At 45.8% G+C, this 15933-nt stretch overlaps 1 protein-coding gene across 1 annotated transcript in view; it reads left to right on the forward strand.

The window, feature by feature from the left end:
• Positions 1-15933, forward strand: part of LOC149467975 (coiled-coil domain-containing protein 17-like) — a 97045-nt gene that overhangs the window by 32443 nt on the left and 48669 nt on the right. The window contains exons 4-5 of the mRNA XM_089670872.1: positions 10845-10998; positions 13978-14103. Of these exons, the coding sequence (XP_089526998.1) occupies positions 10845-10998; positions 13978-14103 (280 nt within the window). The remainder of the gene's footprint in view (positions 1-10844; positions 10999-13977; positions 14104-15933) is intronic.

The raw sequence follows: 15933 nt of genomic DNA on the forward strand, positions 1-15933 counted from the left end.
AGGTCGGTGAGGTAGTTTGGGGCAGCGTTATGAATGGCTTTGTATGTCAGTGTTAGTAATTTGAATTTGATGCGTTGGGTAATCGGGAGCCAATGGAGGGAATGGCAGAGGAGGGTGGCAGAAGAGGAGCGGTTGGTAAGGTGGATGAGTCTGGTCGCTGAGTTCAGGATAGACTGAAGTGGGGTTAGTCTGTGATGAGGTAGGCCAGTAAGGAGGGAGTTGCAGTAGTCCAGACGTGAGATAATAAGGGAGTGAACGAGTTGTTTAGTAGTGTCTGGGGTTAGGAAAGTACATATTTTGGAGATGTTGCGGAGGTGGGGCCTGCATGAGCTTGCTTATGATTGGACATGGGGTTGGAAGGACAGGTTTGAATCTAGAGTGACACTTAGGACTTTGGCTTGCAGGGTGGGACTGATGGTGGTGTTGTTGGTCATGATGGAGAGGGGGGCACGGGCTTGGGGGGAAATTAGGAGCTCGGTTTTGGAAAGGTTCAGTTTGAGGAAGTAGAGCGACATCCAGTCTGATATGTCGTTCAGCAGGTGGGTGATACGGGTGGAGACTGAAGTGGTGAGTTGAGGGGTGGAGAGGTAAATTTGCGTGTCATCGGCGTAGAGGTGATAGTTGAAGCCGTGGGAGTGTATCAGTTTGCCGAGGGAGGAGGTGTAGATGGAGAAAAGAAGGGGCCCGAGGACAGAGCCTTGGGGGACCCCAACAGAGAGGGGGGGAGAGGGGGAGGTGGTAGCGTTATAGGTAATGCTGAAGGAGCGTTGGGAGAGATAGAAGGAGAGCCAGGAGAGAGAGTCTCTGATGCCGAGGGAGTGTAGTTGATCAAGGAGGAGGGGGTGGTCAACTGTGTCGAAGGCCACGGAGAGGTCAAGGAGTAAGAGGACTGAGTAGTGGTTATTAGCTTTGGCGGTTAGCAGGTCATTAGTGATTTTGAGTAGGGCGGTTTTGGTGGAGTGTAGGGGACGGAAGCCAGACTGTAGTGGATCGAGGAGGTTGTTGTCAGTGAGGTGGGCGCTTAGGCGATTGTAGGCTAAGCGCTCAAGAAGCTTGGAAGTGAATGGCAGCAGGGAGATGGGTCTAAGGTTGTTCAGGTCAGTGGGGTCCAGAGAGGGTTTTTTGAGTATGGGGGTGATGTGCGCGTGCTTTAGGGGGGAGGGGAATGCGCCACTAGAGAGGGAGAGATTGAAGATGTGGGTGAGGGAGCGTAGGATGGAGGGGGAGGGTGCCCGGAGGAGTTGTGTGGGGACAGGGTCAAGGGGGCAAGTGGTAAGGCGGGCTTCTGAGAAGACCTTGGTGACCTCCTCAGTGGTGGCAAGGCTGAAGGAGCGGAGTGTTGGGGAGGTTATAGTGTACGGGATGTTAAGTGTGGTGGGGGGCAGGGCAGTTGTGAGGTCAGAGGAGGGGAGAGTTGGAGGGGTTATGGTGGGAGGGAGGCTAGGTGGGGAGGTAGGTGAAGCATTGGCAATGTTCTTATGGATTGCATTGATCTTATTTTGGAAGTGAATGGCAATCTCATGGGCGGTGAGTGAGGTACTGGGTGGGGAGAGAGTAGGGAGTTGAAGGTTGAAAAGAGCCGGCGAGGACAGGAGGAGAGGGTGTTGATGAGGGTTACGAAGTAGGCTTGTTTGGCGGCGTGGAGGGAGGAGGTGTAGGTGAGGAAGGCGGATTTGTAGAGGGAGAATGCACGGGGGGATTTGGTTTTGCGCCATAATCGTTCCAGCACGCAACTGCGTCGTTTGAGATTTTTAGTGTGGTCCTTCTGCCAGGGTTGAAGCGGTCGGGGTCTAATGCTTCGTGTGGTTAGGGGTGCTAAGGAGTCTAGGGCAGCTGATAGCGTGTTGTTATATGCAGCAGTGGCCAGGTTAGGGCATGACAGTGGAAGGATACTGTCGTACAGACAGTCAGCTGCAGAGTGGAGAGGGGCTGGGTTAAGGTTGCAGAGGTTACGGCTGGTGAAGGTTTGACGTTTGGGGGGGAGGTGTTAGAGGACGGGGAGATGGAGAACGTAATGAGGTTGTGGTCAGAGAGAGGGAAAGGGGTGTTAGTGAGGTTGTGGGGGGTGCAGAGATGGGAGAAAACGAGGTCCAGGGTGTTCCCGTCGGTGTGGGTGGAGGACTGTGTGCACTGTGTGAGTGCAAATGAAGAGGTTAAGTGGAGGAGTTGGGATGTAGCCGGGTTGTTGACATTGAGAGGGATATTGAAGTCACTAAGGATGATGGTGGGGAGCTCAGAGGAGAGGAAGAAGGGCAGCCAGGCGGAAAAGTCGTCAAGGAAGCGGGATACAGGTCCAGGGGGCCGATAGATTACTGCAATCCTCAGAGGGGTGGGGGAGAAGAGTCGGATGCAATGGGCCTCAAAGGAGGAGAAGGATAGAGAGAGGGGGTTTGGGAGGACCTGGAAGTTGCTCAGCGGTGACAAGAGCATGCCGACCCCACCACGCTCGGTCTGGGTGAATGGGACCAGACGAGACCTCCATAGAAAAGTGCCGCAGGGGAGGTGGAGTCAGTGACTTGGATCCAGGTTTCGGTGGCCGCTAGGAGGTTGAGGGAGTGGGAGATAAAGAGGTCATGGATGGCAGTGAGCTTGTTGCACACCGATCGGGAGATCAGGAGTGCAACCAAGAGTGGAGGTGTGGGTGCGGGGAGGAGGGGGACAGGTATAAGGTTGAGGGGGTTGCGGCGGTTTGTGTGAGTAGGAGGGTGCCTAGTGGGTGAGTGAGGTGGTGAGGGGCCAGGGTTCGGGGAGATGTCCCCAGTGTTGAGGAGGAGAAGGAGGGTCAGAAACGTGGCATGGGAGCAGGATGTACAAGAGCGTGTGGGTCTGTTAGTGGTGGCGTGTGGGTCGGTGGGAGAGTGGAGTATCAGGAGGAGGTGGTGAGAACCATAGTGGGGAGAGGGAAGTAGTGAGGGTCCGATGTAAAGTTGTTTTGGGGGGGTAGGGGGGTAGAGGGAGGAGATTTTGTGAATGGAGGAGAGGAGTGCGAGGAGGAGGAGGACAGATGGCATATTAAGAGGGTGAGCGGAGTGCTGGTCAAATGAGGGAGGTGAAAAGTTTCACACCAGGGCGTATAGATGCGCAGAGTCTATCGCGCAGTGGCGGAGGAGTTCATCAGTGAGAGGGGAGGGAAAGTGGTGGGCAGCTGGGCCTGCTGCTGGCTAGTTACGGCAGTCTGTGGGTGCTGTAGGGCACGGCGTCTGGAGGTGCTGTAGGGCACGGCGTCTGGAGGTGCTGTGGGGCACGGCGTCTGAAGGTACTGTGGGGCACGGCGTCTGGGGGTGCTGTACGACGCGGCGTCTGGAGGTGTTGTAGGACGCGGCGTCTGGAGGTGCTGTAGGGTGCGGCATCTGGAGGTGCTGTGGGGCGCGGCGTCTAGAGGTGTTGTATGGCCCGGCGTATGGAGGTGCTGTAGGGCCCGGTGTCTGGAGGTGCTGTAGGGCCCAGCATCTGGTGGTACTGTAGGGCCCAGTGGCTGGAGGCCGACGTCTATAGGTTAGGCGTCGGTAGGTGCAGTAGGGCCTGGTGCCCGTGGGTATTGTGGGCCGGCGCTTGAAGGTGCTATGGGCCGGCGTTTGTAGGTACTGTGGGCCAGCGCTTGTGGGTGCTATAGGGCCCGGCGTCTATGGGAGCGGTCGGTGCCTGTGGGTGTTGTAAGCCGCGTGGCAGGCTCGCGTGATGGGGCTTGGGGCTGCGCGGTGGCGGGGCACAGGGGGCAGCTGTGTGACACACAGTGAGGAGCAGGGGAGCCGTTCTGGTGGTGGTGGCCGTGCGGGTGGTGGTGCTGTCGTGCGGGCCGCCGCTGCCTAGGTGGTGGTGCTGCTGCTGTGCAGGTTTCCCGGGTTGGTCCTTGGAGCCTTTTGCGTCGTTGGTTGCTGTCTGCCTGCAGTGGTCTCAGAAGCGTTGCTTGGCTGCTGTCTGATTGCTGTGGTCTCTGGAGTGCTGTTAGGCTGCTGCCTGCCTGTTGTGGCCCCCGGAGCCAGTGGAGAGGGCCAGGGGCTGCAAGGGTAGGACCACCTCACAGCGTGTCAGAGGGCAGGGGCTGAGGGACGGAGCGGCGGCGGCGCGATCCGGCAGCGGCGGCGTGATTCGGTCCGCGATTTACGCGAGGCCACGGCTTCATAGGCCACAGTAGGCCACGATTCCGGAGGGGGCCCAGATTGGTTAGTACCCCTCCCTAATGGGTTCATTAGGGGCCGGGGGCCCTGTAGTGTCCGCTGCCGCCCGGATGGTAGCGGATTAGGCAGTGCGGCGATGGAGCTCAGGGATGCTGTGTTGCTCTGTCGCCATCTTGGTCCACGTGGTCTTTGGTTTACCAAACCTCTGCAGCGTCTCTTAGCCCCTTCACGCCTAAGGGTAAAACAAATCTAAATGCCCAAGCACAAATGTGCACCGTGGACATGTGTTAGTAAAACCGTACATATCATCACAACTACTTTGTACATCCAGGTGAATTATACCTTGTTTTTTTTCAGGACAAATTGGGCTTTCATTTGGTGGTAAATAGTAATGGATAGCTCCTGATTTTTTTTATTATCAAAGGAAAACTGGCTCAAAATAGTAAAAAAATAGTAATAGTAAAAAAATAGTAAAATAACTTTTTACAAATTTAGCTGTGTGTTTCTTGCCACTACCATAACCTACCATCAAAGAACAACCCAAAATATATTTTCCAGCTCTTGACGATCGCAGCGATACCATATATGTGTATGTTATTTGTTCCCATAGTACAGCCCATAAACAATAGTGCACGTTTTGTTTTTGTTTGTTTTTTTAACTAAAACACACTGACATTACTGACGCTGACACTAACTGACACTGACTGATACCAATTTTTTTAAACCAGACCTTTGACCCTGACCTTTTGACCTTGACCTTTGACCCTGGCCTTGACCCAAACAGTTAACCTAGCACTGAACTAGATAAAGCCTTGATCTAGGTATATTTCTTTATTATTTTATTTTATTTTTTAATATATATATATATTTATTTATTTTTTTTACAAACATTTTTTCCCCCCTCTGTGCCAAGAGTTAGAGAGATACGATGTATCTCTCTCCTCCATTCATACCGAGAGAAAAAAAAAACACAAGGGGGTCGGGCTGTACAGTGACTGATCACAGTGATAGCCAATCAGAGGCTATCATAGCTATCATGTGACCCGGAATCGGGAGTCCCGGATCCCGATCATTAGAACAGGACCTGGGGCTCTCAGTGACACCACTGTCTTTGTGCTGGAAGCGCGCTGTGCGGCGCGCTCCCAGCAGAAAGACAGGTATGCAAATATGGTGTCCCACAGAAAAAAGCCGAGTTCTGTGAGCCACATATTTGTGTTACGTCAGCGTCAAGGGGTTGATATTAATATCCCTTGAGTAGACAACAGTTACCATAGAATTTATCTGTGTTGTGAGTGCTTTTGTGCAAGCATCTCATGATATAATTATGTATCATAGATACTAGGCAGCAACTAAATGGTAAGAAACAAATTATTATTATTAATGTTTCAAGAATATAAACAAGGATCGAAAAAAGAAACAGTGTTTCATGTCATCAGTTAGTGACCAGTGAATGAGAAATACACTGGAGTTAATTTACTAAAACTGGAGAGTGCAAAATCTGGTGTAGCTCTGCAATAGAAACCAATGATCTTGCAGTTTTTTTTGTCAAAGCTTTACTGAACAAGCTATAATTAGACTCTGATTGGCTACCATGCGCAGCTGCACCAGATTTGCACTCTCCAGTTTTAGTAAATCAACCCCATCGTGTGGTAAGGGCTCATATCTAGTTTAGCAGTTAATCTAATGTACAGAGGTTGGACAAAACATGGAAACACAACATTATTTTCAGGTGTGAAAGTGACATGTTTTGTGTTGAAAGCAGAAGTGATGTAACATTCTTTTGCTTCCACTGTGTGATGAGACACCTAGCTTTCAAGTGGGAAGCCTTACTTTTGTCATTCACTGTGTGCGATACTGGTAGTACCGAGTCGTGTCAGAGCTTACGGCACTTCAAAGAGGGCAAATTGTTTTTGACTGCTTAGCTGGCGCCTCTATGACTATAAGTTGCCAATGTATTTGCTGTGTCACTAGGTACAATTTCCGTGAAAACGTCATCTGATAAGCATAAGCATGGTCAACTGAGTGAGAGAGACACAATGATATTGCTCAGGAATAAAAAAAAACTGCTGCAAAAGTGACTGCAGAGCTCAATCTGTCATCACGGGACTGAGAGTGAGCAGTTGGCATACATAGGGATGATGAAAACAATATTTTAGGTCAGGGGCGGACTAACAACTCATGGGGCCCCTGGCATAAGGAGATAATGGGGCCCCCAGGTTTAAAAATGGTCACCGTGTGGCAGCCATTTTTATGACGCAATATTAATGCAGCAGGCCCTCGTGGATGGGCACCGTGCTCAGCGACATGCAGAATGGCAGGAGAATGAAAGCTGGTGACCCAATTAAGGTACTAGGAGCCTTTCATGGGTAGTGCCATCTTAAAGTGTTACTAAACCCATGGCAGTAAAATCAGTCTGTATATGCAGTAGAGCTTGCTTGTTATGCTCACTGCGGAACCTAAGGGGTTAATCCTCCGCATTGTGTAAAAAGGCTGTTTGATCCTGTCTTCTCTGATCCTCTCCTTCTTCTACTGTCCCTGACTCAGCTCCTGATAGAACAGAGCCTTGGGAGCAAGCTGCACATGCTCTGTTTGGTGTGTATTGTTAGAGTTTTTTTTTTCTTGGAAGGGTGCATGTGATCAGGTTTAGGGGTCCTGCAGTCTCATATGACAGTGAGAGGAGAATGAAAACTTCTCCTACAAAGCTTTAACCAGTGCTCTGCTGCACACTTATAGAAGTCACAAGACTGCTCCAACTACTGATGAGAAAAGGTATTTACCAGTTTTTATTTACTAAAAATAATTGCATTTCCATGTTCTATGTACTGTTGAAGACCAGATATAGTGAATGCAGGGTCCTGGGTTTAGTACCACTTTTAACAGCATCATGGGCCTCTTGGAAAAGTAATGCACTGGGGCCCCTACCAGGGAAATGGTGACCTGTGCTGAGCATACAATAGGTGTGGCTAAATTATGCCACATATTGGGTGTGACTTTTTAATCTGCTTAGAAATTTTAGTCTGATTTTTTAAAATTTTTCAGTTTTTTTTATAGTTTTATTTTTTTTAATTTAGATTTTTAATTTAATAATTTTGTACAACGCTGTTGGGGAGGGGGCTTTCTTGAAATATCAGGGGTCTAAACAGATCCTTGAAGTCTAATTTCTGAGACTCAGCTGCACTGCAGATGAATGAACATAAGACAGAGGCTCCTGCCTATTCATAAACTGAAGCATAGTAAATACAGATTTACCTGGAGCTATTGTTGGCAGGAGGGGAAAGGAGGGTGACTTTGGAGGTACTAAGTTATTACCTTCAGAGTGCCCATGTACATCCTCCAGAGTGTCCCCTTAGTAATACTGTACTAAGGGGGCACACTGGAGGATGTAAAGAGGCATTCTAGAAGCTCTCTGGGGCACTCTGGAGGTATTAAGTTAGTACCTCCAGACTGTTCCCTTACATCCTCCTCTAGAGTATCCCTTAGTGCCCCCTTATGCCCTGCTCTTCCAGAGTGCCCCATTTTAAATACCTTCTGGCCTGTCCACAACTCATGAGCGGCTGGCGGTTAAACACTTTGTGCGGTGGATTGTGTGAATTTAAGCTACCGGTACATTCCACTCTGCTCATAAGTCGCAGGTGGCCAGGCAAGGAAGTAACAAGGAGGCTTTTTCCAAGGGAGTCAGATGTACTCATCACTCGCTTTCCTTCTTGCCCGGAAAAGCTGAGAAATAACAGGTTCAATATAGTGCAGGTAGCAGGGCCAGAAATTGTGATGACAGGCCAGGCTACTGCTGAGTAAGACAGGTGCTCTTGATGTGTCCCCTCTCCTATTGTGGTGCTTAAAGGAGCTCAATTATGAAACCCAAGTAGAGGAGGGACGAGAGCACAGAAAGTATGAGAGAGGCATCCTGCTGTGGCTGGAAGACAAGCAGAAATAGCTGGCTGAAACTTACTTCAGCTCCATCACCAAGCACAGCGAGAAGAGAAGGGAGACCATGGGAAGGATCACAGAGGCATCTGTACTGAAGCTGCAGGGCTAGAACTGGACCGGTGTGAGAGCTGGGTGTACTCACAGCTCTTCTACCTGTTTTTATGCTCAAAGGAGTACGGGAGGGAGAGCAGAGTCAGTGGTGTGCAATGGTGTCACTATGGTTGGTGTCAACTGGTCCGGTAAAACATGGTGTCACCCCCCTCAAAAAATGTTTATAACACTGCATATAATAACAATAGCAGTGCCATTCACAATTCTCAAGGGGTATGGTGGTGAACAGGATGCTGGTATGGCATATGGGGTGATCAGGACACTGGCATGGGGTATGGTAGTGATCAAGGCACTGGTAGGGTGTATGGCGGTGATCAGGACGCTGGTATGATGTATGGTGGTGATCAGGACGCTGGTATGGTGTATGGTGGTGATAAGGGGACTGGAATGGTGTATGGCTGTGATTAATGCGCTGATATGCTGTATGGCGGTGATCAGGACGCTGGTATGGAGCATGGCGGTGATCAGGACGCTGGTATGGAGCATGGTGGTGATCAGGACGCTGGTATGGAGCATGGCGGTGATCAGGACGCTGGTATGGAGCATGGTGGTGATCAGGACACTGGTGTAGGGTTTGGTGGTGATCAGGACGCTGGCATGGAGTATGGCGATGATCAGGATGACGGTTTGGTATGTAAACTGATAACAAAAATGAAGGGGTGCCAATATATTTGGTCATGACTGTAAATTTACCAGAAGGTTTTAGATGGTCAGTACTTAAAGTGAGCTTGTGCCCAGATCAAGTATTTACATATTCTCAATATCGGGACAGATTTGTCCAGCACCCAGGACAAGGATACACCCCCCCACACACCTCCTAATGCATTCTGTAGAAATGTATACCACATTGTGCACATTATTTGCCCCCTTGCTCCAACTGCCCATGGTTGGCATGCAGTGTGCATGGTTAATCACTTGCTTTATTGTGGCTAGAAGGCAGTTGCACATGCATGGTGTGCTTTTGTGTCAGCTGTGGCCAAATGGGGTGGAGATCAGGTATGTTGGAGCATGATGTGACACCAGTAGCTGTCAAAACAGACATGAAACTGCAGCCCCTGGCTGCAAGACACTGATCTGTAGCTTGCATGTGGTGAAGGGTCTCCCTCCCTTACAGCTGCACCCTTGGCAAATGTCCCTCCTGCCCACCCTTTGTCCCGGCCCTGCATATTCTGAACAACAATAAAACCAAATTAAAACAAGCCTTCTGCATCTGTAGGTATTGTGGAGAAATGTAATTTTTAGGGCCAGTTCACATTGGGATGCAACATATTCTGATGTGGTTCGAATGGGCTGGAGTCTCACTGGAATGCAGACAAAGTAGTGCATACACTACTGTTTTAAAATGTGGTGCACCAAATCTCAGTACTGCAGTATCGTAGTGATTTCCAGCCCACAAATGAACTGCATTTGTGATCTGCAATTGGGGTGCCATTAACATCACATTGGTATCAGCAGCAGATCCTAAAGGCAATGAATTTTGGGCACAATGTGAGAAACACATACGGAATGGGACTTTCCCTAAACACGTTCTGGTGTGAACCAGCCCTCAAAGTTTACAACACAGTTTTAAAAGTTTAGCTCTTTACCTATTACTTTTTTTGCACCGGAATTATGGTAGCCTATCAGGCTTCTAAACAAAAGCAGTTGTTTCTAAGCTGTAAGGCCTCATTTGTGACAATTGTAAATATCCGCACAGGTGTTCTGTATATCCCTTCACAGGCAGTCCCATAGCTATCAATCGGGGCACGGATGCATACACTCAGTAAGAACAAGGTCTAAGGCTGCATTTACATTGGTGTAGCATGTGAACATGTGCAAAATCCCATCCTATCCTGTCAATGATCATCTCCTGCCCTACTTCCTTACTTATTCTTTGTCCCCCGACCATGCTCAGCCCCATCCTAACTACTTTCTGGGTGGTCTATGATCAGATCATTCTTAGTCTTCTCTATCTGTTGTCCATAGTTAGATCTTACTACCTTTGCTGTCTTACATCATCCACAGTCATTTACATTCTTTATTTTTTCTCTCCTTTCCTCCTGTCCATGATAAACTGTTTCAGCCTTCTCTCTCACCCTTCCTGGTACTTGGTCAGCTCATTCTCTGCCTCTTCTCTCATTCCCTTGTCCATCTTCACTCATGGTACTCACCATCTGCCTTCTCTTTCCTCCCTGGTCAGCACCTACTTGGCTTTCTCTGACCATTGCAAGGTTTCCTGGTTAGCTGTCACTGCTGGCTGTCACTCCTTTCCAATTTTGTCCTTTTGATTTTAATTTCATCCTTCACTTCAAATTCTACACATTTTCTTCTACTTCTTATTGACATTTGTGGATATAAAACACCTTATTCACATTGGTTATGGGTAATATACCCAACCTTATCCTGGAATGCACACATCTTTACACAAACACACAAAGCTTGGGCTATTATTATTATTATACAGGATTTATATAGCGCCAACAGTTTGCGCAGTGCTTTACAAAATGAAGGTAGACATTACAGTTACTATACAATTTGGTACAAGAGGAAACAGAGGGCCCTGCTCGTACTTTCTAATATACATTATTCACAGCTAAATTTGTCTCATTTACTTTACATAAAAATGAAACAACCGATGAAATACATACTGTACATGCCTATTACTGTTTTGCTGCTGATGAATAATGAATGTAACCTGATCAATTTCAGATATTGTGCAGCGGCTGAATGAAATATCTGCGCAGAGCCAGAATACGAGTTATCTAGAAAAAATGATAAGACATTTGAATGCTCAAGAACAAAAGAATGAACAGCTTCTAAGTGCCATGAAACAACAAATAGACCTCCTACAAGTTGAATCGCTGTAAGGTTATTAAGTTCTTGAATTTCAAACTAGCTAATAACATTTTATTACATGATCATGATGTACCTTTCCAGAACTAAGACATACTTTTGCATATGGGACTAAACATTAGTGCAGTAGAGCTCTTTTGTATGATCCCTTAGAGCAACCTTTCTCAACCTTATTACCCCAGAGGAACCCGTGAAATAAATTTAAGGTCTTGGGGAACCCCTGCTAAAACTAATTCATTGGGGTCAGTAGGAAAAATGCCCCTTACATTGGTGGCCCGTGGAAAAAATGCCCACCTTACAAACAGATAAAAAGATCATTGGTGTCCAGCAGCTGGCTTTTCCCAGTGCCACTGGCCCCAGAATTATGCAAGCACCATCAAATGGGAGGTCAATCAGCCACAGCTCAGCACTAGCAACTTCTGGAGGAACCTCAAGGTTCCATGGAACCCTGGTTAAGAATGACTGTTGTATAGAGACAGGTAGTAAATCGGATCTTAAAGCGGAGTTCCACTCACCCTGTCAAAAAATAAAAGTCAGCAGCTACAAAACCTGTAGCTGCTGACTTTTAAAAAACAGCCACTTATCTGTCCCTTGGTCCGCGGTGTGTCCCCTGCAGCCCATTTCACCGACCGTCCTGTATTCCAGGAGGCCAGCATCTTCAGTGTGGGCACCCGGCTGTGATAGCTTGCGGCTTCACAGCCGGGTTCCCACTGCGCATGCGCGAGTAGCACTGCACTTCATGAATGGTCCTGTAGTCATCTGGGACCTATCATGTGTCTCAAAAGACTACAGGGAGAGAGGACACCTTCCACTTCCACTTCTGATCTGTGAAATTCGGGTACCCGCTCCCCCCCGCCCCGCAAAGGTGCCAATCCTTAATGAGGAGCGGGGGAGCAGTCCTTAAAGCGGAACGTCCCCTTTTGGGTGGAGCTCCATTTTAATTTGAAGAATGAAAAATAGTTTTCCAATAGAACATTTTTGTCCAGACTTGCCCCAGGGTTTATCATGTGAACCAAAGCCTAGCCCTAGTCATTTGATACTTTCTGCAGGGTAACATTGGCCAGTCTAAACTCTGACCCAAATTTAGAACACCATCATTTGATCATTTTTGGAGATATGTGGATATGGCACCATGTACAAATCCAAAATTTAAGTGAATTTCATACTGCTTGAATGCATTAATTTGCAGTAGCATTGTTGAGTTCATCAATTATTTTTTATTATCTTTTATGAGTCACTGCAATTGTCATTCTTTAATAATGCTAGCTCTCTTCTCTAAAAGAAAGGTGAGAGGTCTGGCATTTATTTTGCACAGACCAGAAAGCTGACTCCAGTACTCTAGGTCTAGGTGATTGATTACTATTCGTCTGCCCCTGGTTGGGCTCCAGAAACCCACTTTGTCTATTTTACTGCCATGGTATACGGTATATATATATATATATATATATATATACATACATACATACATATATATATATATATATATATATATAAATCAAAAACTGGTATATAGGCAGGGGTCATGCAGGGTAGAGTTCAAAACATCAGCATCATTATTGTCGACGTTTTGATGAAGCTCAGTCCATCCTTTTCATAAACATAGATACTGTAAATGTAAAGCATGTCATTTACATTTTTTATTTGAATTTTTGTTTAATTTATAGTGTGCATTGCTTGTTTTCTAACACTGTTAGGGTTTCTTTTTATTAGAGGATACACACACATTTTTTGTGTCTCGGTGCATTGCTAAATCGAATTTAAAAAAGGGCCTGGCATCCTATAAAATTAAAAAATATTCCCATTTGCATCTCTAAAACTCTACTAAATCCCAACAGCATTGATCAAAGCCTTGAAAATGTATGTGAAAATATTATCTTCCATTTCTTTCTCAGGCCCAAAGACATTGATGCGTTGTCATATTGGGCAATTTCACCTTGCAGTACTATAGCAGTAATTTATTTTGAATGGTACCGCAGTGCACTACTATGGTAATGGGCTATGCATTTACACTGTAGCACACCGCAACACACATGCATTGTGTTACACTGCAAAAAAATGGAGGGGCATGTCTTTTTTTTATTAGCATTAAGATGTGCTGCCGACCCATATAAATGAATGGAATGCCATAACGCATGTGTGTTAATGCAGCACATTTTGTGAATGGGCCCTTAAAGTGCACTTGTACAAAAATTGGACATGGGAGGAGACTTTTATTTTAATACAGGTTCATGGATAAATTATTGGCTGTGCACTAATTCAGTTGTTTTGGATGCACTTTCTTATGTTCCTTTTTTGTGCTGTGCCTGCTTCTGTCACACAATGCTCATAGCACTCTCCCTCCATATAATACTACTTTTTTTGATGGTAGGTTGCAGCAATATCCACAAAGAAATCCACTTTGCTAAAAAAAAAATATGTACATACACAACTCCTTTATTAGCCATTTTGACATGTAGTGCTGCTACAATTTTTTTTCAGTTTCAGTCTGCAGCCAGCTACAATTTTCTTCAACTAACAAAAAATGTAAATGTTTCTTTCTAGCAGCTATAGAAACTGAAAATGTCCTGTATTCTGTTACAGAACACACAGATATCATATTATCTTATCAAAAAGATACCGTTCTATAAAGGCAGGGTGCTGTGAGCGTTGTGTGACAGAAGCCAGTATAGTACCTTTCCAAAAATGATGCAAAATCAAGGAAAGGTTTGTTTACAACTTACTTAGAAACTTTTGGTGTATACATCAGGGGCGGACTGACCATTTGGAAACTCAGGCACTGCCCGAGGGCCCAGGGTCAGTAGGGGGCCCCATGAGATGCCCCTGGTACCTTTTTCATAGGCTTTTTTGAGTTTGGGCAAGGACACAGGGGCCCCATGATCCCCTATTGCCCGGGGGCCCCATGAGTTGTCAGTTCACCTCTGGTATACATATGAGCTACCATTGATAGCCCCAGACAATCACTCTACATTTTGTTCTGCTAATGCTACAGGAAAAGAGGAACTATAAGCAGACACAGCCAATCCCCAGGCTCCCGAAAAGCAGAAAAAGGCCCACTCTCCTTGCAGCAGCTTTTTGTTCCATTTTATGGACGAGGAACTTTATCTTCTGAAATTAGGTAAGTTAAAAAAAACTATATCTTGATTTATACATTTACTTTATTTTTTAACCAATTTTAACCACTTCAGTACTGGACACTTTCACCCCTTGTGATATTTAATCACCAATGTGTTTTTTATTTTTTGCTATATAAATGAAAAATTCCAAAAATTAAAAAAAAAACTCACTATGCACTGATTGTTTATTTATTATTATTTATTACTTATTTTGCACATTTAAACACTTTATGAATTTTTCAGATTTAGTTATTTGTTTTGCACATAGCACTTTATTTACCATATTGGGTGTATTACTCATAGGTTTTAATTTTGACTTTTTGGTCACTGTTTTCAGTTATATATATTTTGTCACAGGTATATATTTATATTTGAATTTTATTTTGTTTTCTTCAGCACTGCACTATCATTATATTTGGGTTTTTTTTGGGTTGGTTTACTCGTAAGTGCTAGCAGCTCTTTTTTTCTCTGAGTGCTCACTATTTTTGTTTGTTGTTTAAAAAAAAGTTTTCTTAGTTTCTGTTTTCCAATTAAGTAATCTTTCTTCCAAAATTTAGGCTAAAATTTAATCTGCTACATTGCTTTGGTAATTATAACCCTCAGTGTATAATATGTAGTCTGTGTGAAAGTTATAGAGTCTACAAGCTATAGTACATTTATTTGAAAATTGATTAGTCCTAATGTACTGACTACCTATCTAATTTTATGAGGCCATAAAATGTCAGGATAGTACATACAGAATCACTCTTGTCCCTGTCCAAAATCATCCTCATCCTCTCCACTATCTAACTCCATCATCCTTATCCCCCTCCAGCATCATCATCATCCCTCTCTAGAATCATCCTCATCCCTCTCTACAATGCAACTCCATCATCCTCATCCCCCTCCAGAGTTATCCTCATGCCTCTTGACAATGTAATTCCATCATTCTTATCCCTCTCCAGAATCATCCTCATCCCCCAACGGAATCATCCCCATCCTTCTCCACAATGTAACTCCATAATCCACATCCCTCTCCAGAATCATCTTCATCCCTCTCCAGAATCATCCTTATCCCTCTCCTAAATCATTCTCATCCCTTTCCAGAATGTAACTCCATCATCCTCATCCCCCTCCAGAATCATCCTCATCCCTCTCCAGAATCATCCTCATCCCTCTTCACAAAATAACTCCATCATCTTTATCCTCCTCCAGAATCATCCTTATCCCTCTTGAAAATGTAAATCCATCATCCTCATCTCTCTCCAGAATCACCCTCATACCTGTCCAGAATCATCCTCATCCCTCTCCACAATGTAACTCCATCATCCTCACCCCCCTCCAAAATCATCCTCATCCCTCTCAACAATGTAACTCCATCATCCTCATCCCCTTCACAATCATCCAAATCTCTCTCCACAGTGTAACTCCATCATCCTCATCCCCCTCCAAAGTCATCCTCATCTCTCTCCAGAATTATCCTCATCCCTCTCAACAATGTAATTCCATCATCCTCATCTCTCTCCAGAATCATCCTCATCTCCCTCCAGAATCATCCTCATCCCTATCCACAATGTAACTCCATTATCATCATCCCTCTCCAGAATCATCCTCATCTTCTTCCAGAATCATCCTCATCCCCCTCCACAATGTACCGTAACTCCATCATCCTCATCCCTCTTCATAATCGTCCTCATCCCCCTCCAGAATCATCCTTATCCCTCTCAACAATGTAACTCCATTATCCTCATCCTAATCTCCATCCCCCTCCAGAATCATCCTCATCCCTCTCCATAATGTAATTCCATCATCCTCATCCCTCTCCAGAATCATCCTCATCCCTCTCCAGAATC

Source organism: Staurois parvus, unplaced genomic scaffold (assembly GCF_062004578.1).
Source record: "Staurois parvus isolate SC_StPar_1 unplaced genomic scaffold, SC_StPar_1.0 ptg000096l, whole genome shotgun sequence".
NCBI classification, from domain to species: Eukaryota; Metazoa; Chordata; class Amphibia; order Anura; family Ranidae; genus Staurois; species Staurois parvus.